A 23,001-nucleotide genomic window follows, 5' to 3' on the forward strand; every position below is an offset into this window, starting at 1 on the left:
CTGGCCTAGATCATTCTGATACATACCCAGTTGAAACCACTGCTCATACTTGCTCATAATCCAGTACCCTGTAATTCTATTTTTCCTAGCAGATGCTTTCTAAACCTGGGTGTGAAGTCGTAATATTCTCTGGAGCAGTCAGCAATTAGCTGGTCCACTAGCTACCACCACCAGAAAATCCTATGGCTCCTCAAACCAATCTCATCCAGCTTCCCTGGCCTGAATCTGGGCCTCTTCCTCCTCTTCTTAACGTTGAGCTCATTCATTCATGTACTGAATGTATATTAAATCCTATAGGGGCCCAGGCAGTGACCTGACACAATGCTCATCTATCCACCTGGCCCTCCATGCTACCGGCCCTAAGCAGGGTTCATAGAACTTATAAATATCGTGTGTCTTTGTCCTCTGTTGCCTTCACTGAGCACCTGTGAAGTCAATGCCCATTCTGCCAATCCCCCGCCCCAATCCTGACCACTCCCACCCACAGATGGGGAGGAAAAGCTCTCTGGGAAAATCAGTAGCCCCTTACCTCACAGTACACAATGTCTGCTCCATAGTCCAGGGCCAGCAGCCGCATTGGGAGAGTCCCTACTCGAACCATAGGCGCTAAGATGAGTTTGTTGTGGTAGCACAGTGAGAGGCTGTTCACAATCATTCCTCTTCTGCTCCAGCCTGAAGGAAGGGAAAACAAGAGTCAGAAATTCAAATGGAGTAAATCTCTTCTATTATCCCGGGCTGCCTTTCCTTCTTCCTTCCAATCAACACATACTACCTTGTTTTCCTTTTCTCTGATCATAAAAATAACACATGCTCATTCATTCATCCAATAAATATTTATCAAGTGCCTAGTCTGTGCCAGTCACTAATCCAATAAATATTTATCAAGTGCCTAGTCTGTGCCAGTCACTATCCTAGTCTTTGGAGATGCATTAGAGGACAAGACAGACAAAAACTCCTGCTCTGGTAGAGCTTTCAATCTAGTTAGGGAACACGGGCAAAAAAAAACCAATAAGCATAACAAATAAATAAATTATATAGTATGTTGGAAATTTTGTATCGTGGGCCCTCTGTGCCATGGGTTTCACATCCATGGATTCAACAAACCACAGATCGAAAATAAGCAGAAAAACCCTAGCCAGTGTGGTTCAGTTGGTTGGGCATCGCCCTGATCACCAAAAGGTTACAGGTTCAGAGCACATGCCCAGGTTGCAGGCTCAATCCCCGGTAGGGGGCGTGCAGGAAGCAACCAATCAATGATTCTCTCTCATCATTGATGTTTCTATCTCTCCCCCTCTCCCTTCCTCTCTGAAATAATATATATATATATATATATATATATATATGTATATATTTTTTTAATATATACAAATTTAGAGTTAGAATTAAATATTTAGAGAATATCCTATTTCCCACTCAAAGCATTTGTTAATGAGAAAAAACTAAAATGATCCATCATATTTGTAAGAGAAAGAGGTGATATAGCATATTGTTAAGATTCTGAACTCTGGAATCAGACAGACTTGCACGGGAACCTGCCCCCAGACATTGAGGATAGCTTCTCCCTCTGGAATATGAGGCTCCAACAGAATTTATGTTGGGGGGGATGCTGTAAAGAGTAAATTCTGCCTGGCCGATCTGGCTCAGTGGTTAGAGCATCGGCCCATGGACCAAAGGGTCTGGGGTTTGATTTCCAGTCAAAAGCATGTACCTGGATTGCAAGCTCCATCCCCAGCCCGGGGTTGAGGTGTGTGTGGAAGGCAACCAATCAATGTGTCTCTCCCACATCGATGTGCCTGCTACAGATTTTGGGGATGGTCCAGGGCCAGAACAAGAGTTTGCAATGGCAAATGAGCCTACCTGAAGTGAGAATACATGTGGTAACCTCAGCCTCTCTTCAATCCTCATCCTCTAGGCAGGGTTTCTCAACAGCAAACTTGACATTTTAGGCCAGATAATCCTTTTTTCTGGGGGCTGTCCTATGCATTGCACATCCCTGGCCTCTACCCACTAGATAGATGCCAGTAGCACCTCCCCCAATGTGACAACTAAAAATGTCTCCAGACAGTGTCAGAAGAGAGTAGGGGGATGACAGAAGTAAAATTAATGTAAGTAAAATGAATGACTGTTCACTGTCACTACTCAAAGCTCTCTCCTCCACTGGTTTAACAGGTAACGCTCCAGAAACTCTACTCATGTTCCAAAATGGTCTTTTTAATGTTATTTTATGAAACTAAAACACTTTCTCCAGATGTTAAGAACCTTCCAGGTGGCCTGGTGGGCGTGGCTCAGTGGTTGACCATGGACCTATGAACCAGGAGGTCAAGGTTCGATTTCCCGTCAGGGCACATGCCCACCTTTCGGGGCTCGATCCCCAGTGAGGGGTGTGCAGGAGGCAGCCGATCCATGATTCTCTCTCATCATTGATGTTTCTATCTCTCTCCTTCTCCCTTCCTCGCTGAAATCAATAAAAATATATATATATTTTAAAAAGAACCTCTCAGGTGATTAATCCACATTTACCTTATCTCCCACCCCAGGCACTGGGGACTACAGAACAGATAACACCCATTTTCCAGCTCTATTCAGGAAGTATGGCGAGTGTAAGGTATTTTTGCAACCTGAATAATAGTAAAATATTATGCCTGACCAGGGCTATGTGAGACAAGCCACATACCTGATCACTCCGTAGGGTAGCAGGACCCTCCTCACTACTATTCAGGTAATTTACGTATCTGACTGGGAAGCCAGTGGAGGTCAGCTGACTGCAAAAGTTGGGTGGGGATGACAGTGGAGTGGAGTGTAAACCTCAGCTGAAAAGAGAAAATGTGCGAAGCAACGAGTCCGCTGAAATAAAGCCTGAAGACCTTCACTGCGACAATAAGCTGAAGGCTATCAGCTTGCCCTCTGGGATCTCAGTTCGGGGTGCAGTTCGGGGGAGGTTTAGCCTAGATCTGCAGCTGGCCCTTGTCTCGGCTCCCAGGCCTGGCCATTCATTCAGACTCTCAATAAACACTTATTGCCAGACCTTGCGCGGGGACCACACCTTCGAGTTTACCGGGGGAACCAGCACTGGACAAGCCAACACCGGGCGGTGAGAGCCACAGAGGAGAATCGCAGGGATGGGACACCCAGTCACGAGAAGCCCTCCGCCCTCCTGGTCCCTAAGGCCACGGCCCCGTCGCCGCGTATCGTCGGACCCCCAGTCCTGCCTCCATGGCGCACCCTTCCCCAAGGTTGGCCCGGTTCTGGACGTCGCCAACCCCTGTTCGGAACTACAGACCTCGCTGCTGCTGCTGAACTCTATGGATGCTCCCTCCTTCCTCAAGGTTCGCCAATCCCGCGTGCCTTACTGAGCCGCGCCAGCCACCGTCTGCGGGGCTTGGCGCGCCCGTGACGTCAGTGCCGTGCGCCTCTCCAGCACCAGGAAAGAAAATATGGCTCTAGCGCGGCCGCCGCGGCTCTCGTTGCTCGCGGCTCAGTGGTTTCTGGCGCCCCGACGGAACCTGGCGGCTAGCGGTCCCGACGAGCCCCTGCCAGTGGTGCGCATCCCACGGGCTCTACAGCGGCTGCAGGAACAGCGGGAGAGCTCGCGGCGGAGCTCCACGCGGCCGGTGCTGGTGCGTCCCGGCCGGCTGCTGATCTCGGCGCGGCGGCCGCAGTTTAACCAGCCGGCCCGCCTCACGCTGGGTCGTTGGGAGACCGCGCCACTCGCTTCGCGGGGCTGGAAGAACCGGCGCTCCCGCTCGGATCACTTCTCCATCGAGCGCGCACAACACGAGACACCAGCATTGCGGAACCTCTCGTCCGAGGACAGCTTCGCGGATCTGGGTCTGGTGCCGCGAGTACTGCGCGCACTACAGGAGGTTGCCCCCGAAGTCGTTCGGCCCACCACGGTGCAGTCGAATACCATCCCCCCAATACTTAGAGGCCGCCACATCCTTTGCGCAGCGGAAACAGGCAGTGGCAAGACTCTCAGCTACCTGCTGCCTCTCTTTCAACAGCTCTTGGACCGACCACGCCTGGACTCCAGCAGTATCCCTGCTCCCCGAGGTCTGGTCCTTGTGCCTTCGCGAGAATTAGCCCAACAGGTGCAGGCTGTGGCCCAGCCCTTAGGCAGGTCCTTGGGATTCCAGGTGCAGGAGTTAGAGGGAGGCCGTGGCATGAGGAGGATTACGCAGCAAATGTCCAGACAGCCTCCGGCCGATATACTTGTAGCCACTCCGGGGGCTTTGTGGAAGGCTCTGAAACGACAACTGATCAACCTAGAGCGGCTGTCCTTCTTGGTATTGGATGAGGCAGATACACTATTGGATGAAAGTTTCCTGGAACTCGTGGAGTACGTCTTGGGGAGGAGCAATATAGCAGAAGGCTCAGATGACTTAAAAGACCCCTTCAATCCCAAAGCTCAGTTGGTGCTGGTAGGGGCTACATTTCCCAAGGGTGCAGGTCAGCTTCTGAGTAAAGTCTCTGACTCAGACTCTCTAACCACCATCACCAGCTCCAAGCTCCATTGCATCATGCCTCATGTCAAACAGACATTTATGAGACTGAAGGGAGCAGAGAAGGTACCTGAGTTGGTGCAGATCCTCAAGAAGCATGACAGAGCAGACAAGACTGGCTCCTCAGGAACTGTTTTGGTGTTCTGTAATAGCTCCAGCACTGTGAACTGGCTAGGATATATTCTGGATGACCACAAAATCCAACACCTGAGGCTGCAGGGGCAAATGCCAGCCTCAATGAGGGCAGGTATCTTCAAGAGCTTCCAGAAGGGCTCCCGAGACATACTTCTCTGCACAGACATAGCCTCTCGGGGCCTGGACAGTACCCAGGTGGAGCTAGTTGTCAATTATGATTTCCCCCTCACCCTGCAAGACTACATCCACAGAGCGGGAAGGGTGGGCCGAGTAGGGAGTGAGGTGCCAGGCACCGTCATCAGCTTTGTTACCCATCCCTGGGATGTGAGCCTAGTTCAGAAGATTGAGCTGGCAGCTCGCCGGAAGAGAAGCCTTCCAGGACTAGGGTCCCTAGAGAACCTTGTCCCAGGGGACATGAATGCAGTGTCATAACAGGGATCTTTACCTGTGTGTGGGTGAGTAAGCAAACTTCTCAGTAGGACACGCCCAGCTGCCCAGTCATCTCCCTGAAGATCCCGGGAGTTACTGGCCAGAATTGGAAGGTGAGCTACTGAGCATGGCTCACTGTAGTTTTTCACATGAGTCTTGAAAAATAAAGTAGAGTTTGGCTTTGCATTGTGTCATGATTTCTAACAAAATGATGTTTTGGCCCGACCGGCCTGGCTCAGCCATGCTATCTGCCTTCTTTCCCATCTCCTGGTCAAGGAAGATGAGATAGGATTAAACTATTTCACCAAACTGGCAAAATGAGCACATCATATAGCATCCTCTCACTTATCTCCTTGGTTCCAGGCTCTGCAACATTATATAAGCTTTTCCTGAAGTAATGAATAGTTAAGCAAATAATAATGCTCCACAAAACAACTTAAAAATTCTTGCACACTGAAAAGGATCAGGTTGTAGAGAACAGAAATGGGCCCAGAGCATCCTTTGCCAAAAGAGAATATTGTACTAAATATACAGTGAAGCTCTCTTTTTTTATGTGAAGAGTCTGAGGCTCAAAGGGATAAAAGAATTTGCTCAGCCAAAATCGGTTTGGCTCAGTGGATAGAGTGTTGGCCTGCAGACTGAAGGGTCCCAGGTTCGATTCCGGTCAAGGGCATGTACCTTGGTTGCGGGCACATCCCCAATAGGGGGTGTGCAAGAGGCGGCTGATCCGTGATTCTCTCTCATCGGTGTTTTTAACTCTATCCCTCTCCCTTCTTCTCTGTAAAAAATCAATAAAATATATATTTTTTAAAAAAGATTTCAAAAGGCCAATTTAAAAAAAAAATTTGCTCAGAATCACACCGTAAGTGGGTCAGAATCTGGTCAGTCCTACCCAGGGTTGTGTTCTTCCCCACCACACTAGCTTTTGTCAAATGTGATCCATGCACAGGATAACTGTATACCTCTGTTTTTCTTGAATAGTCCTTTACATTTTTGCCAGGCACAGTTTTTGGTTTTTTTTCTTAATATAATTTTATTGATTTCAGAAAGGAAGGGACCGGGAGAGACAGAAACATCAATGATGAGAGAATCCTTGATCTGCCACCTCCTGCACGCCCCCCTATGAATCAAGCCCACAACCCAGGCATGGGCCCTGATCTGAAATCAAACCGTGACTTCCTGTTTCATAGGTCAGTGCTCAACCACTGAGCCACAGTGTCTGGGCAGGCACAGCTTTTAGTATCACCCACTTTGACTCTCAAAAGCCACCCAATTTAGACAGTACCTTGGTCACTGTCCATGGACCACTATATCAGAACTGCCCAGGAAGCATCCTGGCTGATTTTGCTCTGTGGTTAGAGCATCAGCCTGAAGGGCCTTGGGTTTGATTCCCAGTCAAGGGCAGGTACCTCGGTTGCAGGTTTGCTCCCCCCACCCCTGATCAGGGCATGTGTGGGAGGCAGCCACATTGAGGCAACCATATCAATGTTTCTCTACCCTGTTCCCTCTCCTCCCTTTCAGTCTCTCTTTAAAAAATATCAATGGGAAAAATACTGTCAGGTGAGGATTAAAAAAAACAACAACTGCCCAGCTCAGCTGGTATGGCTCAGTGGTTGAGCATCGACCTATGAACCAGGAGGAGGTCACGCTTCAATTCCCAGTCAAGGCACATGCCTGGGTTGCAGGCTGGATCCCTAGTGGGGTGCATGCAGGAGGCAGTGAATTAATGATTCTCATTATTGATGTTTCTATCATTATTGATGTTTCTATCTCCCCCTCTGAAGTCAATAAAAATCTTTAAAAAAAAACAAAAAAAACAACTGCCAGGAAGCTTGTTCAAAGTGCAGATGTCTGAGCCCCACTCCAGATCTGCATGCTTTCTGAGGGTTGTCCCAAGAATTCACTTACAGGTATTTTCAAATTGTTTTGTGGAATCTATAGGTGAGTCTCAAGCCCTCTTAAGTTGATAAATCATTCATCTATGCTATACTGCCTTCCCCAGCGTCCCAACCAGGTCCTGAGAAGATATTGGTCCTCTACCAGATCAGAGGGATGCTCCCAGATAAGTAATCTCTCAAGCCTTGGAGAATCTGAGTGATCTCCTGCTGCCCCACCTGCCAAGACAAACCTCTTCCAGAACCATCCCCTTCACATTTTACCTCCTACCACTCCCCAAAGGTAATCATCTCTAATTAGTCCTGACTTTGCCCTAACACGCATGCAAACTCAAACCCCTTAAGAGTGAGCAACTTTTTAAATGGTAGCTAGGCAGTCTACCTTCTGGGCACATTCTTTCTGCAACAGCCCAAGTAAACAAATGTCCCATCTTTGCTTATTAACAGTCAGCAACAGAGATCCCCCTCCTAAGGAAGATTATCTCTCATTGCTAGGAAGTTCTTGACTACACTATCAAAAGGTGCCCCAAATATGATTTCTTTCTACGGGCCTGATCATGCTAAGGGCAGGGTTGTCTATTTCCTCTTCTGAGTAACTCCAAATTAACTTCTTTTTATTAAGATTTTAAAATTGATTTTAAGAAAGGAAGGGAGAGAGAGAAAAACATCAGGGGCTAAGGAACCTGCAATTGAGGTACCTGCCCTTGAAAGGAAATTGAACCTGTGACCCTTCAGTCCATAGGCCGACACTCTAACCACTGAGCAAACTGTCCAGGGCCAGGTTGTTTTGATCCCTGGTTGGGGTGCATGCAGGAGGCAATCTATAATGTTTCTCACATCGATGTTTTTCTCACACCCTTCTTCTCTCTCTAATATCATATATTGTTTTAAAAGTAAAATAATAAATAAAATGGTCCCATCATTCCCACTCTGTGAAGTCATTCGGGACCCTCACTTTGCCTTGGAGTACCTTTAACATCTCTCCCAGGGTCACTTTGAAATGTGATGTGCTTGTCCTTACACTCCTATCAGCTATAAATTTAGAGCCCCAACCTGACGCCCTACCTTTGAGCAGAACACCTCTCCACTACCGGTAACCTTGTGTAGGCCCTTAATCTGTTGGTTTTTGAGTCCTCAGTTCTAAAAACATGATGGTTTTATGAACTGACATTTGAGGCAGGACAAGGTCGCGAAGAACTTATCTTTGCTGTTACTCTTCCCAACTGAAATGTCTCCTCTCTCCTCTCCCCGGGTCCACATCTCACTTGTCCTTCAGGCCCACCACCAGGGAGCCTTCCTTGATTCCCCCGTGCACACAAATCTCTGCCTTTCCAATGGTTGGATACTTACTAATAGGGTCAATGCCTTAAGCCTGGCTGTCTTAGGTTAATCTTGCTTCTCATGCTAATCTCAGAATGGAGTTTCTCTTGCCTTCCTGTGGTCCCTAGGGCTGTGCCAGTCCAGGAATATACTCCACACGGAGTGGCTACTTGACTAAGGCAGTGGTCGACAAACCGCGGCTCGCGAGCCACATGCGGCTCTTTGGCCCCTTGAGTGTGGCTCTTCCACAAAATACCACGTGCGGACGCGCACGTTCAGTGCGATTGAAACTTCGTGGCCCATGCGCAGAAGTCGGTTTTCGGCCTGGGCGAGTCTATTTTGAAGAAGTGGCGTTAGAACACTCCAGGGGCCAAAGAGCCACATGTGGCTCATGAGCCGCGGTTTGCCGACCACTGGACTAAGGCATGGATGGGGAGGGCCAGGTGTGAGGGCACAAGCAGGGCACACTGGGTAGTGATGTCTCACAGTTTTCATGGCAGGGTAACTACAGAAACGTGGTGTTCCAGGGAAACCTTTCCTCAGTTCTCTACCAATACCAGTCTGTTCGGTTGCCTGAGAAAGATGATTTACCGGCTCTTATACCTTCAATGTAACTTATCCTGTCCTCTGGGAGTGCAGCACAGCAGGTAGGCCTGGGCTGGGCATCTGTACAGGAGAGTTGGTGTATACACAACCTCACCTGCCTGCCACATGATCCTTTTGTGCTTGTCCATCACACCTGAGAACTGCCCTAGCTCTACGTAACACCAGTGGCCTGGGGCCCCCTCAGAGACCCACAGAGTTCCTGCTCTCTGCTGAGGACAAGTGCAATGTCATTCCTCAGCAAGTGTTCAGAAAGGTTCTCATCTTTATTAATGGAACCTTCCCCTCTGGCCTACAAGGTACTTCCAATCAGACCCTTTACTTCTTTACTGGCCAGTCTCTTAGCAAAAGTCAAGTTGCCAACATGGGAGAGGTTCTGAAACAATTTATATTAGACTGGTAGCCCTGCGCACAAATACATGCGTCAGTAGCTCACTGCCGCCCTCCAGTAGCTCTCCGCCCATTGCCCCGCCCTCCTGTAGCTCCCTCTGTCCTCTCCCTCTCCCCTCATAGCTTGCTGCCCTACCCCCTCCTGTAGCTCTCCACCACCCGCTTGTAGCTCGATGCCCCACCCTCCTGCTGATCCGTGATCCAGTCATTACAGGTTGTTACGCCTCACGGCATAAGGGATAATTAGCATATTCCTCTCTTATTATATAGGATTATATAGGATTGTTTTCCCAAACTTGGAAGGCATTTCCTTAAAGCAGGGGTGGGGAACCTTTTTCTGCCAGGGGCCATTTGGATGTTTATAACATCATTCACTTAACATACAAAATTATCAGCTTAAATACTAGCCTGCTATATTTGGTCAAGCATTTAATTAACTCACCCCTAATGCCTTGGCAGGGCCAGACCAAATGATTTCCCGGACCTTACTAGTATACAGCCTGAGGGCCGGATGTTCCTCACCCCTGCTGTATGGCTTCAGAGGTGACAGTCTGTAAGAAATCCTTTCTGTTTCGAGAGAGATGGAAAGGGATCCTGATTGCAATTATTTTTGGGGTCTGTTTTCTCTGGAAATAGGGAAGATTTTCTGTTCTGCTGCTGCTCTAGGCCCCACAGAATTGCTTTTGCAGCAACACCCCTTCTGTAGGAGACTCATAGCAGTGATGGGTTAAGGCTGTGTTTTGGATGCCAAGCAGATTAGAAGGCTTCAGCAAGAACCTGGGAGAGACATGAGAGAGGGGACATCCTGGCAGGACAGTGTACGGCACAAGTGACTGGTCAGTTCTGATTTTCTTTCCAGCAGCAATGGCTCCCACCTCTCCTCCTACACCTGGTCATTACCATGTCCCCTGACAAAGGTGGGGAGAAACCCGAGTGGGCTGGCATGGGGAGACATACTGCCTGGTCGGTGGCTACCGGTCCTACGGGGATGCTCCTTTGGCCACCCCAGCAAAGGTGGAGGCAGAGAAGCCAGTCCCCAGAGGAACATGTAAGAGACATCGACCTCTGGAAGAGTCTGATGAAGACCTCAGTTGCTCCAGCCCCAAAATTTGGCGATTGGAGCTCGAGGGCAAGAGGTTGATGCCCTCCTGGCCAAGTCAGACAGGGATTCCGTGGACTTCTCGACTTTGAGCTTCTGCCTCTCTCACCAGGAGAGGCCTTGAATTCTTACATCCATCCATTTGTCCAGATATCCTCTACTGATCATCCACTGGTGCTGGCCCTTTGCTGGGCTGTGCAGTAAGGGGGCTGGGCAAGTCTTCAGTTAACCATCACACGTGCTGGCATAAGCACACAGAAAGATGGGCTGCGAGGGCACCAGGTGCCGGTAGAGTAGAATTAGGGGGAACAAAGCTCGAATCCCAGAGACTCCCTGGGGAGCCTTCATGGGTCAAGCGCCTGTAATTCAGGTCCCTCTAGCCTTCCCCAGTTGATGGCACTACCTCAAGGATGAGGGACAGCATGCAAACCAACCTCAGAACAGGAGCCCTGTGGGCTTCACATTGAAGTCACCAGAACATCTGGTCCCCAGAAGCAGCCCAGTCAGACTACCACTTGCAACTTTGCTCTGCGGACCTTGTGTGCTGGTCCTCTGTACTGCCTGAAATCAGGCAGAGCCTGGCTGCCAGAGAACCCAAATCATCACTCATCCTCATCAAAAAGCAGCTGTACAGCCTAACCGGTTTGGCTTAGTGGATAGAGCGTCGACCTGCGGACTGAAAGGTACCAGGTTCGATTCCAGTCAAGGGCATGTGCCTTGGTTGTGGGCACATCCCCAGTAGGAGGTGTGCAGGATGCAGCTGATCTATGTTTCTCTCTCATCGATGTTTCTAACTCTCTATCCCTCTCCCTTCCTCTCTGTAAAATATATTTTAAAAAATAAAAGCAGCCGTACAGGTGAAAAGGAAAATGTGTGTATTTAGAGGGGGTAGGGGGAGGGGGGCGGGACTTGCAACCTAGTTCAGTATCTGGTTAAAACTGTAGTCTTACTTCCCCACTCTGACTGACTTGGGTGGAGCTGCAGGGACCCTCAGGGGCCCACCACAGGAGGAGGTGTATAGGTCAGAGCCTCCCCACGAATTCAGTTCAGGCTTTGGACCCGGATTCCCCTGGAATAGCAGAGCTTCGAAATAAAGGTTAAATTTGCCTCCCTCAGAGTGCTGGCTGATCCGATCTCCCGTGCATTCTGCCACAACACAGATATGGATGGGGATGCCGGCAAGGGTTCTAAAGAGAAAGGTGGGGACTAGGAAGAAGGCTGAGTGGAAGTGAGATGCCTCCATGGTTATGCACTTCAAGCAAGAGCAACGATCACAGCCTTTTGAGGAAGGAAAATGTGCAAACTGTTCAGAGAGGGTAGCCTCAGCTTTGCGATTGGAGGATGTAAGTCTGTGGCTACCAGGCTCTTTCTGGCTGAAGAGACTGTTGTTTCTTGAAAATTTAACTATGTTAGTCATCATGGGAGCAGAACCAGAGCAATGCCCAGAAAGCAGCAGCGACAGCCTGAGTCTCCAGGATCAAGGAGCCCTGTATGTGGAAGACCAGCTGCTCACTCACACACTTCTTTCTGGTGGCAAGATTTTCTGTTCTAGTCCTGCCTCAACAAACCCACCAGTTGGAGACTGCGAGAGGACAGCACATGCCAAGGCCCTGGCAGTTGGCAGCCTGGCTGGTGTGGCCACAATTTAGAGGGTGAGTGGGTTTTTCCATTTGCTGAGACTAGCGAGGTCAGTGGGAAAAGACTGCCCAGGACTTGAAAGAGCCAAGTAAAGGAATTTGGTATATCCTAAGAGCAATGAGAAACCACCGAAGGACTTTAGGCAGGAGGACATTAGATTTTTTTTTCATTTTTTTTTTTTTAATCCTCATCCAAGGATATTTTTTCCATTGATTTTTAGAGAGAGTGAAAGAAAGAGAAACATCAATGTGAGAGATGCACATCGATTGGTTGCCTCCTGAAGGAGCCCCAACCAGGGCCTGGGCCGGGGAGGGGCCTGTAACCAAGGTACATGCCCTTGACTGGGAGCCTTCAGTCCACAGGCCAACACTGCTTTATCCACTGAGCCAAACTGCCTAGGGCAACATTAGATTTTTCAAAAAGTGATAGTGGCGTGTGTGTGTGTGTGTGTGTGTGTGTGTGTGTGTGTGTGTGTATGTGGCAACCAATGGATGTGTCTCTCACATAGACGCTTCTCTCCTCTCTCTCCCCTTTCCCCTCTCCCCTCTCCCCTCTCTCCTGCCACTTCTGACCACTTCCAGCACCTGGATAACACTTGTCAGAGCCTCTGCCCCCAAATTGTCGCTGTGTCCAAGTCTGTCCACTGACACTGGAAGCTCCTGGAGGACAAGGCTTGACTAGTGTGTGCTTGTTTCCCCCTTCCCAGGGCAGGGCAAAGGTGGCCTCGGTGAGGTTAAGGGGAGGACAGGCAAGCCTGTTGGCTAACATGGGCTTACCACTTGGGTGTGAGTGCTCACATGCCCTTGCCTGTATGAGGGTCTAGGTGTATCTGTGTATAGCTGGGTGTATGGTCACCTCAAGGCCATGGCCGGCAGAGCCAGCCTATCTAAGGACTGAAGAATGTTACTTAAAATTTGCTGCCTGGCTAATCTACAGAGATGGTGCCCTCCTCCTCTGGCTCAGCACAGCCTATCTCTGTTAGACTGGAGTTTCCCCCATTCCTGGGATGTTACCAGTGATGGCGAACCTCTGACACGCGTGTCAGCACTAAATATTTAGTTTTTGGTTTATTAAATACAATTATATATAACGATTATACATTTATGTTATTTAAACTATAAATATCGCGAAATAATGTTTTTTCCTCAAAGTGACACACTACCCGAGTTATGCTCAGTTTTTTGGCGAAGTTTGACACACCAAGCTCAAAAGGTTGCCCATCACTGTGTTAGACATTTGGTCCCTGAAGGAAAACTCACAATCCTGAAAAGCTAAATGCTCCCTTCTCATTCCTCTACCAGCAGCTGTTACTCATTTGTCTGGACTTCCTGTCCTTCTTTTCCCCCATTTTTTTTTATAGCCCTGCTTCCTGGTGGGGCTATCGAGAGTGGAACAGACATGCTGTTATCTACCAAACTCACGTTTGTGGCCTGGAAAACAGCATATCCAAGAGTTCCCCCCACTCAGCTGCAAGAGTAGGTGTGGGGTTGCTGACCAGCAAAGGGGAGTAGCGGGAAGGAAGGGAGCCAGGTTTGAGTTCGGGTGCACAAGTCACCGAGGGCAGAGCCCTGGGGAACTCCCATTCAGAAGCGGGGCTGCCTAGAGAACCCTCAAGCTAGACCCACCCCCAGCACAGCACCGTCGGTTGGCCCTTCCTCCTGGCCAACAGGCATTGGGCAACATCAAGTGCATAATTCCTCAGCTATACCCAAGCCAGGGGCCCTTCCCCTCGTGGACAGCCCAGGACCTCTAGTCCCTGTGGAAGAGTTTTGCTCACTTTATTTGGGGGAGGTTTCTAGGGTCTCCAGGCCTCAGACTTAGGCCACTGTCCCTGCACTGGTCACCCCTGTCACCTGGGAAAGGTTACAAAGATGGAGCAACTCCAGGGGGTGCCAAGGTTCAGAATACAAACTTGAGAGGTTGAGAAAGGAAGGAGTTTGGGCAAGGACCCAGAATCCTCTCAACTTCTGTGATAAGGCCCGTCCCCTAAGTATGTGTGTGAGAGGGTGTGGGTATGTGGGTGGGGGCCTTGGAGGAGAGGGAATGGGGTGGGGCCTGCCAAGCTAGTACGGGAACTTAGCCCAGAGCAGCCAACTTAGCCCAGAGCAGCCAACTTAGCCCAGAGCAGCCACCTCATAAGGCGGTTGTAGCCACAAAAACCAAGCTCCAGGCCTTTCCTTAGGACCCATCCTTCTGACCTCAGCAAGGCGGGGGCTTCCACACTGAGGTAGGAGGGCTCCTGGCCAGCAGGTCAGCCAGCCTCTGGGAGGAATGTTGCTGGGACTGGGGCTCTGCCGCCCTGGAAATGACTCACTTCCTGCCATTCAAGTAGCGTACTCTCTGGGCTTCTGCTCTGTGGAGTAAACGCTCCCTGGCCCTCTCCAGGTGGTAGCCCAGTTCACATCCCCAAAGTCCCTCCATTGGACGGTGGGGAGGTGTAGCATATCTGAGGGGAGAGCTCTTTCCTGGGGCTGATTGGGGAAGATGGGAGAGGGGGATCTGACAGTTCCCAATTCCTGGCTGGACTCCCTGGGGGTAGACACGCAGGCTGGGAGTAAGGGAAGGGAAAGAGAAGGTCAGGGGCAGGGGGCCCCTACCTGAATCCGGAGTCCATAAAGTTAACCCCTCATGTCCAGAGACTATCTCCTCCCTCACACTCAACCCGTGCGGCCCACCACAGGAAAACCGGGATCGCAGAACACTGTGACCATAAAGTGGTCCTAGGGGCGCCCAGAACGGACGGCAGGCAGGTGGGATATGATCTGGTTGGGAGAGGTCACAGGGCCGAGGGCCACTCTCTGGCAGAAGCACTCCAGGCCCTCTCTCTTGAGAGCAAGTTTCGGGTCCGGGGGAAAGAAACCTAGAGAGGCCCCAGCAGAGCAGTGGGTGTGGGAGAGGGGCAGGGCGGGGAGCCTGCACTGGGAGGCCGCGCGCAGGGGGCGGGGGCGGGGGCTGATCCAGCCTGCCAGGGCTCCTTCCGGGCTGGAGAGGGGAGGCAGTGCCGCCCCCTGGCGGCCGCGCTCCGGCAGCGCAGGTCTCTGCCCACTGGTCGCAAGGTCCTGTGACTTCATCCCCCTCTCGCGAGGCCGCGCTGCTGAGCCGCTGGAGCCGACGGTTGGGACCCCATCGTCGCCCTCGGCCCTTCTCCTGCCTCTCAGGTTCTCGAGACCAGATCCTGCCCGCCTGCCGGGACCTGCGCAGCATGCGGCCCGCGGGCCTCGAGTGTCCCCACATGCTCTGCCTGCGGCCTCTGCTGCGGCTGCTGCTCCTGCTGTTGCTGCTGCCGCAGCCGGTAACCCGCGCCCAGACCAGGCCGGGCGCTCCCAGTGCCCCGACAGCGCTGGACACCCCGACAGCGCTGGGTACCCCCAGCGCCCTTCCCACGCCCGGCACCTCCAGGGCCAAGACTAGGCCAGGGTCCCCCAGCGACTCGACTGCGCCAAGCACCCCTAGTGCCCCAACCTCACCTGGAACCCCCAGCACCCTGAATCTGCGGGAGCGTGCTCAGGCCCTGATGCGGGACTTCCCACTCGTGGATGGGTGCGTAGGTGCGGTGGGGGCTGAGCTCACCCCTGGGCTGGGGAGGGGGTCCTGAGCATGCAGGGCTAGGGAGGAGGTTCCCTCACATGGATGTCCTTTTCCTCCTCTATCACCCGCGCCCAGGCCTCAAAGGGTCCTTGTGTAGTCCGTGTAACCGTGTGGGGTGGACCGCATGTCCTGCCTGACCTCCAGGCCTAAAGGAGTCTACCCATTTGCCCCTGACCTGACCCCGCCTTGACCTCCTTCCAGCCACAATGACATGCCTCTGGTCCTGAGGCAGTTTTACCGCAACCGGCTACAGGATGTTAACCTGCACAATTTCAGCCAGGGCCAGACCAACCTGGACAGGCTTAGAGACGGTCTCGTGGGCGCACAGGTACCACAGGGACACACGAGGCGCCACTGGCTACTGGGGAGTGTGGGGGACTATGGGCCCTAGAGACCACAATACGTTAGTCACATGGCAACTCAGTTACCAGAGTGACCCCAAAAGTGCCATGACATCAGTGCTCGGGGCTGCAGGGGCCATGGTGAACCAGCTTGGTGGCCCTCCAGGTAGCAGGGAACACGCCGTTTATTGCATGTGGTCTCTGGGTCCACTGGGTGCTGTGTGGGCTGTGGAGGCTATGGAAGGAGGAGCTCCACAGCAGGCCCTGCCCAAGCCAATCCCTGGCCTTCCCCCAGTTCTGGTCAGCCTACGTCCCATGCCAGACCCAGGAACGGGATGCCCTGCGCCTCACCCTGGAGCAAATTGACCTCATCCACCGTATGTGTGCCTCCTATTCTGAGCTGGAGCTTGTGACCACGGTTAGAGGTAGGCAGGCTGGTGGGTGGTGTTTAAGGGACTTGATCGAGCTACCCCAGCCCCTGAAAGTGATCACCTAACCTACCTGCCCCCAGATCTGAACAGTACCCGGAAGTTGGCTTGCCTCATTGGTGTGGAGGGCGGCCACTCACTGGACAGTAGCCTCTCCGTCTTGCGTACCTTCTATATGCTGGGTGTGCGCTACCTGACCCTCACCCACACCTGCAACACACCCTGGTGAGCACAGTGCAGATGGTATGGGCCCACGGAGGCAGGGATCTGCCCGAGATACCACGGGGACCCAGAACACACTTTATCCCTGGAATCTGGCTCTGACCCTGGAGTGGGGAGGGGATCTGGGCTCACAGAGCAACTCTGGACCCCCAGGAGGATCTTCCTACTACCAGGCACGGCCCAGCGTGGGTTCTTGCTCTTGCTCTACGGGGGTGCCGGGATAGGGGGTTCAGTAGGGCCTCTCAGCTCTTGTGGCCCAATTATGGCCACCAGTCAGACTGCCTCCTGACCATCCTGCAGGGCAGAGAGCTCAGAAAAGGGCATCCACCCCTTCTACAACAATGTCAGCGGGCTGACCAGTTTTGGTGAGGTGAGAACCCTGGTTCCATACCCTGCTCCATCTGCCTATACACACCCCACCTGTTCCCTACAAATAAATGCACATGCAGGTGCACCCCTGATGCCTTCGGCCCAACCTTTCCCTGCAGAAGGTGGTGATGGAAATGAACCGTCTGGGCATGATGGTAGACCTGTCCCATGTCTCAGATGCCGTGGCACGACGGGCTCTGGAAGTGTCACGGGCACCTGTGATCTTCTCCCACTCAGCTGCCCGGGGGGTATGCAAGAATGAGCGGAATGTTCCTGATGACATCCTGCAGCTACTGGTGAGAGACACCGCCCTGGCCCTTGACCCAAAGCAAGAGGTTTGAAACAGGAACCCTTGAACCTGAGCCCCAGCTCCCTCAACTTTCTCAAACCCAAGGCTGAACATCTGCCCTGAACTCTCTCTTTTTTAAAAAAAATATATTTTATTGATTTTTTTACAGAGAGGAAGGGAGATGGAGAGGGATAGAGAGTTAGAAACATCAATCAGCTGCCTCCTGCACACTCCCAACTGGGGATGTGCCCGCAACCAAGGTACATGCCCCTGACCCGGAATCGAACCCGGGACCCTTCAGTCCGCAGGCCGACGCTCTATCCACTGAGCCAAACTGGTTAGGGCTGCCCTGAACTCTTGAACCCAACATAGGGTTCTAGGTGGTAAATACTCTTCTAAATCTTCAAACCCAGGTCCAAGACCCCACCCAAACCAGGACTGACACTCCTCCATTCATACAAACCAGAGAGATGACGTTTCCTCTGACCTCAAGGTCATGGTTGAACACCTGCCCAGCCGGTTAACAGGCAGGTGGTTGTGCTGGGGGCGGGAGGGGCAAGCTGAGTGTCAATCTTTCCATTCATGCAGAAGAAGAATGGTGGCATCGTGATGGTGTCCTTGTCCGTGGGGGTGCTGCAGTGCAACCCGTTGGCCAATGTGTCCACTGTGGCAGGTAAGCCTCACCTGAGCTCTCTGAGCAGCTCTGATCTGGACCTAAGGCTTTTCTGGGGAACCTCAGAACAACCAATACATTTGACCCATCCATTGGCAGTAGGCACAGACCCCCAAACTGAAACATGCACAGTACGCAGCACCTTGGTGCCATTACACCTAGAGCCACAGAGTGGATAGTGTAGTGCTGTTGGGTATAAGGGAGGTGGTCACACATAGAGCCTGGGTGTCTCTGTGGGGGCTCCCAAAATGCCCTGCCCCTGCCTCTGGCCAAGGAACTGCGCAGCCCCTTGGGTCTCTGTGGTGTCTGTCCCTCTCCCATCTTTCACATCCACGGAAAGGAGCACCCATAGGTTCTCAGGGAGACTTGAGGCAGGGTGAATCCTGACGTGAAATGGCCCAAACTGGTAGTGCTGGGACCTACTAGAAATCTGAGGTCCAGTCCAGAGACAGCTGGGATCCCATCAGGTCAAAGCTCAGGGCTCTCAAGTTGGCACACTGGGTACCGAGCCATGAAGTAATTGGCCTGCATGGCCTACAGGCTGCGAAAAGAAGAATCAGCAGAGTCCAGTCCCCACCCCACACCCCCGCCCTGGAAACCCCATATTGCTGACTCTCCATCCCCCAGATCACTTCGACCACATCAGGGCAGTCATTGGATCCAAGTTCATTGGTATTGGCGGCGACTATGATGGGACCAGCAGGTGAGTGCTTCCCTGTGGCTTGTCAGGAGCTAGCTGTGCAGCAGTGGGGCCTTCACAGTCTCCATGTCCGCCACAGCATGGTCCTCACGGCCTTTAGGCCTTCACCACAGGTCTGCTGGCCCACTTGGCATCTCCCCTCCTAGGACCTGTTTCCTGGACTTTCTTGTCTGATTGTGGCCCCACTCTAAGTCATCATATTTGGCTAAGTCACCAGACAGCTCATCTGCCTAGCATGTGCACCCACCCCCATTGGCCCCACTCTAAGTCATCATATTTGGCTAAGTCACCAGACAGCTCATCTGCCTAGCATGTGCACCCACCCCCAGTGCCAGCAGACCCACTGCTTCTGAGCAGACTTTAAGCCAGTGATGGGCAACCTTTTGAGCTTGGTGTGTCAAGCTTCGCCAAAAAACTGAGCATAACTCGGGTAGTGTGTCACTTTGAGGAAAAAACATTATTTCGCAAATGTTTCATCCTCAGGAGCAGCAAATGTTTCATCCTCGGCAGGCGGCCCCCTCAGCGGCCGCATGTCATCAGAAATGGCTACGTGTGTCAGTGCTGACACGCGTGTCATAGGTTCGCCATCACTGCTTTAAGCAAAGTCTGGTACAGGTTGACCGTATTTTCTGCTTGCAGCTGGATCTGTGCATGCAGGAGTTCAACCCAGTTATTTTTAAAAAATAAATATTTATTTCAGAGAGGAAGGGAGAGAGAAACATCAATGATGAGAGAGAATCAATTGATCAGCTGCCTCCTGCATGCCCCCTAATGGGGATCAAGCCCAAAACCTGAACATGTGCCCTGACCAGGAATCAAACCGTGACCTCCTGGTTCATAGGTCAGTGCTCAACCACTGAACCACACCAGCCAGGCTCAATCCAGTTCTTAAAAAGCTTTTCTTCTTTTTATACATAGAGAAAAAATTTGCATTCAGTGAAAGGCATAGATCTTAATACAATTCCAATGAGTTTTGACAAATATTCAAGGAGGTTTTGATTCTGAAATATAAAGAGTAGGGGTGAATCATTTACTCTCTCCCAGTCTCCATTTCCCATATCTGACCGGGTCTGGGATTCAATGGACCCTGAACACATAGGGCTGTGGTTCTGAGTCAGGACCAGGGAACAGATATGGGGCCCACCAACTGGTTGCCTGGCGGCCATACAGTTTCCCTCAGGGACTGGAAGACGTGTCCACATACCCAGTACTGATAGAGGAGTTGCTGAGTCGTGGCTGGAATGAGGAAGAGCTCCAGGGTGTCCTTCGAGGAAATCTGTTGCGGGTCTTCAGACAGGTGGAGCAGGTAGATATGCTGGGCTGGGCGGCTGAGCAGGTGGGGGGAGCTGTGGGAGCTGCCTCACCACCCACTGCTGCCTCCAGGTCCGGGAGGAAAACAGCGGCCAAAGGCCCTTAGAGGATGAGTTCCCAGATGAGCAGCTGGGCAGCTCTTGCCGCTCTGTCCTCCCGCGGCTGCATCCGAGACATTATATGGCTCCAGACCAGAAACTAATAGAGACTCCGACGCATTGGAAACCGAAGTTGTCATCTAAGAAGTCGTTCTCAAAATCATCCCCCCACCTAGCCCCAAGCCTCACAGTTATTGCTTCCTTCCCAGTTGTCATTCTGTGGCTCTGGTGACCCAGTTCATCCTGTCAGATGTCACTTTGGCAGCTGTGGACACCCCACAAAGTTGCCCCTTTGTGCAGGCACAAATATTTCCTGAAAATAAATATTTTAGACTGAAACCAGGCATGAGTGTCCTTCTCTGTGGTGGGTCCCAATAGTGGTGGTTGGTGGGGGACCCTGCTGTTCAGCCACCAGTTACTCAAGGAAGACATGCTGGTAGCGGCTTGAGGAAACCTGGGCGATTGGGCTCGGCACTGGGAGAAGACAGTGGGTGGCTCTGGCTGCATGAGGGTGGATTCCCCTGGGTAGCTCACCTCAATCCCCATCCTGACCCACTGACCACCACGTGACGATCTTTCAGAGAATTCTAGGTCACATTCCCAAGTAGGGAACCTGCCTGGATCACAAATGACCTTTGTTCCTATTTGGACAGAGCCCAGAATGTCAGGCCACATAATGGGCCCTGGGTCTCCAATGGCTGGACTGCCCTGGATATGGGCCTACCCCTCCCTGACCCACAGAGACTTTCTCTCTGAGAGGCACAGGCTACTTAAAGACAATCGCCCCATCTTACCCCCAAGCCATGAACAGTAATAGCAAGTGCACTAATAACAGCCAAAATTAAGAGTTGAGCTGAAACCGGTTTGGCTCAGTGGATAGAGCATCAGCCTGCGGACTGAAGGGTCCCAGGTTCGATTCCATTCAAGGGCATGTACCTTGGTTGCGGGCACATCCCCAGTAGGAGGTGTGCAGGAGGCAGCTGATTGATGTTTCTAACTATCTCTTTCCCTTCCTCTCTGTAAAAAATAAAATATATTTTTTTAAAAAGAGTTGATACATTAAGAGTTAGTAATCATAGCTAATAATAAACATGACAATAGGTAATGGCTAATAAAAATAATAATACTAATAGTCAATGCATATCCCATGATGGAGAAATTTCACCCAAGGTATACATCCAAGAGGAATGCATGCATACATTCCCCTATAGGCATATAAAAAAATAACTATAGCAGTACTATTAATAATCCCAAACTGTGCATTTCAAAGTCAAACTTCAAGAAGCCAAAGACAAAAGATTATCTTAAAAGCAGTCATATTTTTTAAAATCATATTAACTTGAGGAACAACAATACTGACAACTGAATTTTCAATAGAAATAATGGGGCAGTGCCCTTGGCAGACCACTCTTGCTTCAACAGTGCTTGGACAGAACGTACTCAGGGACACCCCTTTTTCCAGGAACCCCTGTTTTCCACTCACCACCTTTGGAACCTCCTCAGCCATCCTCAGCCTCCAAGACCAGCAAATACCGTGTGTGTGTGTGTGTGTGTGTGTGTGTGTGTGTGTGTGAGTGTGTGTTATTTTAGAGAGAGGAAATGGGGGAGAAAGAGACAGAATGACAAACATCGATGTGAGAGAGATATCATTGGTTTCCTTCCATACAACTGGGTTCTAATCCACAACCTGGGTCTGTGCCCTGATCAAGAATTAAACCCGCCACCTTTCAGTGTACAAGATGCTCCAACCAATTGAGCCATAATAGCCAGGGCAGCAAACACCATTTTTGGACCATAATTCCTTATTGCTAAACAACCATGAGCCGCCTAATTCCTCAGAATTATTCCACTGAGGTGGAGGCTGCCCTCAACTGCCTGGTCAGGCTGCATCTGCAGGCCTCCTACACCTACCTCTCTCTGGGCTTCTATTTTGACCACTACAGTGTGGCTCTGGAGGGCGTGGGCCACTTCCTCAAGTTGGCAGAGGAGAAGTGCAAAGGCACCCAGCGTCTCTTAAAGTTGCAAAACCAGCATGGTGGCCGAATATATTTCCAGGACGTGCTGAAGCCTTCTCAGGATAAGTGGGGTAAAACTCAGGATGTCATGGAAGCTGCCCTGGTCATGGAAAAGAACCTGAATCAGGCCCCTTTGAACCTGCACGCCCTGGTTCTACCCTCACAGAACCTCATCTCTCTGACTTCCTGGAGAACCACTTCTTGGATGAGGAAGTGAAACTCATCAAGAAGATGGGCAACCACCTGACTAATCTCTGAAGGCCGTCCAGTCCCCGGGCTGGGCTGAGTGAGTATCTCTTCAAGAGGCTCACCCTCAAGCAGACTAGGAGCCTTTGGAGCCCAGAGGCCTTTAAGCGGCCTCTGCATTCCTCTGGTGTCTAGCTTTTGCTGGCCTCCCTGAAACCACGAAAATCCTCACTTGAGGATATGTTTTTATTGATTTTTAGAGAGAGGAAGGGAGAGAGAGAAAAACATTGATCAGTTTTCTCTGGATACCAGGGATAGAACCCACAACCTAGGTATGTGCTCTAACTAGGAATCGAACCTGCAACCTTTTTGTGTACAGGACAATGCTCCAACCAACCAAGCCAACTGGCCAGGGCCTGCAAAAGATCTTTTTAACCATCGTGGAGTTTTCTCCCATGCATTGAACCAAATGGAAACAAATGACCAGGGAGTTGGTAACCCCTTTCCCAAGATGACTACTTTCAACTAATGTTTGGTATGTATATTCCTCTAGAGTCTTTTTTTGTGTGTGTGTGTATGTTAACATATATACAGAAGCAAATTTCAATATTAGATGCTAAAACAAAATGGCCTCTCATAAATATTATTCTTAAATTTCATGCTTATTACTTATATACAGGACATTGTTTTGCTGTCAGTCAAAACCGACAAATCTAATCACTATTCTGAGTGGACAGTTAGAATTTCATGGAATAGTTGACCTTGTTGAGGGT

The 23,001-nt window shown here is 51.0% G+C and overlaps 3 protein-coding genes and 1 pseudogene across 7 annotated transcripts in view; 3 read left to right on the forward strand and 1 right to left on the reverse strand.

The window, feature by feature from the left end:
* Positions 1–3,385, reverse strand: part of DUS2 (dihydrouridine synthase 2) — a 34,498-nt gene extending 31,113 nt beyond the window's left edge. The window contains exons 1-2 of one of the 3 annotated variants that reach the window (XM_079799699.1): positions 3,281–3,385; positions 530–672 (exon numbers count right to left, since the gene is read on the reverse strand). In XM_079799699.1, the coding sequence (XP_079655825.1) occupies positions 530–555 (26 nt within the window). In that variant the 5' untranslated portion in view covers positions 556–672; positions 3,281–3,385. Of the gene's footprint in view, positions 1–529; positions 673–3,280 lie in introns of those variants that run through there. The other 2 variants (XM_079799697.1, XM_079799698.1) reach the window with 2 other exon arrangements.
* A 35-nt stretch (positions 3,386–3,420) lies between these two features.
* On the forward strand, positions 3,421–5,210 carry DDX28 (DEAD-box helicase 28). Its single transcript, XM_079799693.1, has one exon. It carries the CDS (start codon positions 3,435–3,437, stop codon positions 5,064–5,066), a length of 1,632 nt encoding a protein of 543 aa, XP_079655819.1. The 5' UTR covers positions 3,421–3,434; the 3' UTR covers positions 5,067–5,210.
* An 8,775-nt stretch (positions 5,211–13,985) lies between these two features.
* Positions 13,986–20,326, forward strand: LOC307116057 (dipeptidase 2-like). 2 transcript variants are annotated; one of them, XM_079799695.1, is made up of 12 exons: positions 13,986–14,235; positions 14,689–14,758; positions 15,167–15,548; positions 15,798–15,924; positions 16,233–16,362; positions 16,449–16,590; positions 16,888–16,957; positions 17,076–17,252; positions 17,834–17,918; positions 18,546–18,621; positions 19,789–19,924; positions 20,002–20,326. In XM_079799695.1, the coding sequence occupies exons 3-12, from the start codon at positions 15,211–15,213 to the stop codon at positions 20,257–20,259; spliced, it is 1,539 nt and encodes a 512-aa protein (XP_079655821.1). In that variant the 5' UTR covers positions 13,986–14,235; positions 14,689–14,758; positions 15,167–15,210; the 3' UTR covers positions 20,260–20,326. The 2 variants fall into 2 exon arrangements, with proteins under 2 accessions (XP_079655821.1, XP_079655820.1); XM_079799694.1 differs by lacking the exon at positions 14,689–14,758 and having other exon boundaries at positions 13,988–14,235.
* A 1,519-nt stretch (positions 20,327–21,845) lies between these two features.
* Positions 21,846–22,423, forward strand: LOC307092467 (ferritin light chain-like; annotated as a pseudogene). Its single transcript has one exon. The product of its transcript is annotated as a ferritin light chain-like (transcript).
* Positions 22,424–23,001: the final 578 nt, after the last annotated feature.

The sequence above is a fragment of the Cnephaeus nilssonii genome, assembly GCF_951640355.1.
Source record: "Cnephaeus nilssonii genome assembly, chromosome: 20".
Lineage (NCBI taxonomy): Eukaryota > Metazoa > Chordata > Mammalia > Chiroptera > Vespertilionidae > Cnephaeus > Cnephaeus nilssonii.

Excerpts from the sequence above, each read along its gene's own strand:
- LOC307116057 (XM_079799695.1), top strand. The coding sequence starts at position 15,211 with ATGCGGCCCGCGGGCCTCGAGTGTCCCCACATGCTCTGCCTGCGGCCT. Across the intron at positions 15,925-16,232 it reads ACGGTCTCGTGGGCGCACAG|TTCTGGTCAGCCTACGTCCC; the intron begins GTACCACAGGGA and ends GCCTTCCCCCAG. Across the intron at positions 16,958-17,075 it reads GGCTGACCAGTTTTGGTGAG|AAGGTGGTGATGGAAATGAA; the intron begins GTGAGAACCCTG and ends CTTTCCCTGCAG.
- DDX28 (XM_079799693.1), top strand. The coding sequence starts at position 3,435 with ATGGCTCTAGCGCGGCCGCCGCGGCTCTCGTTGCTCGCGGCTCAGTGG.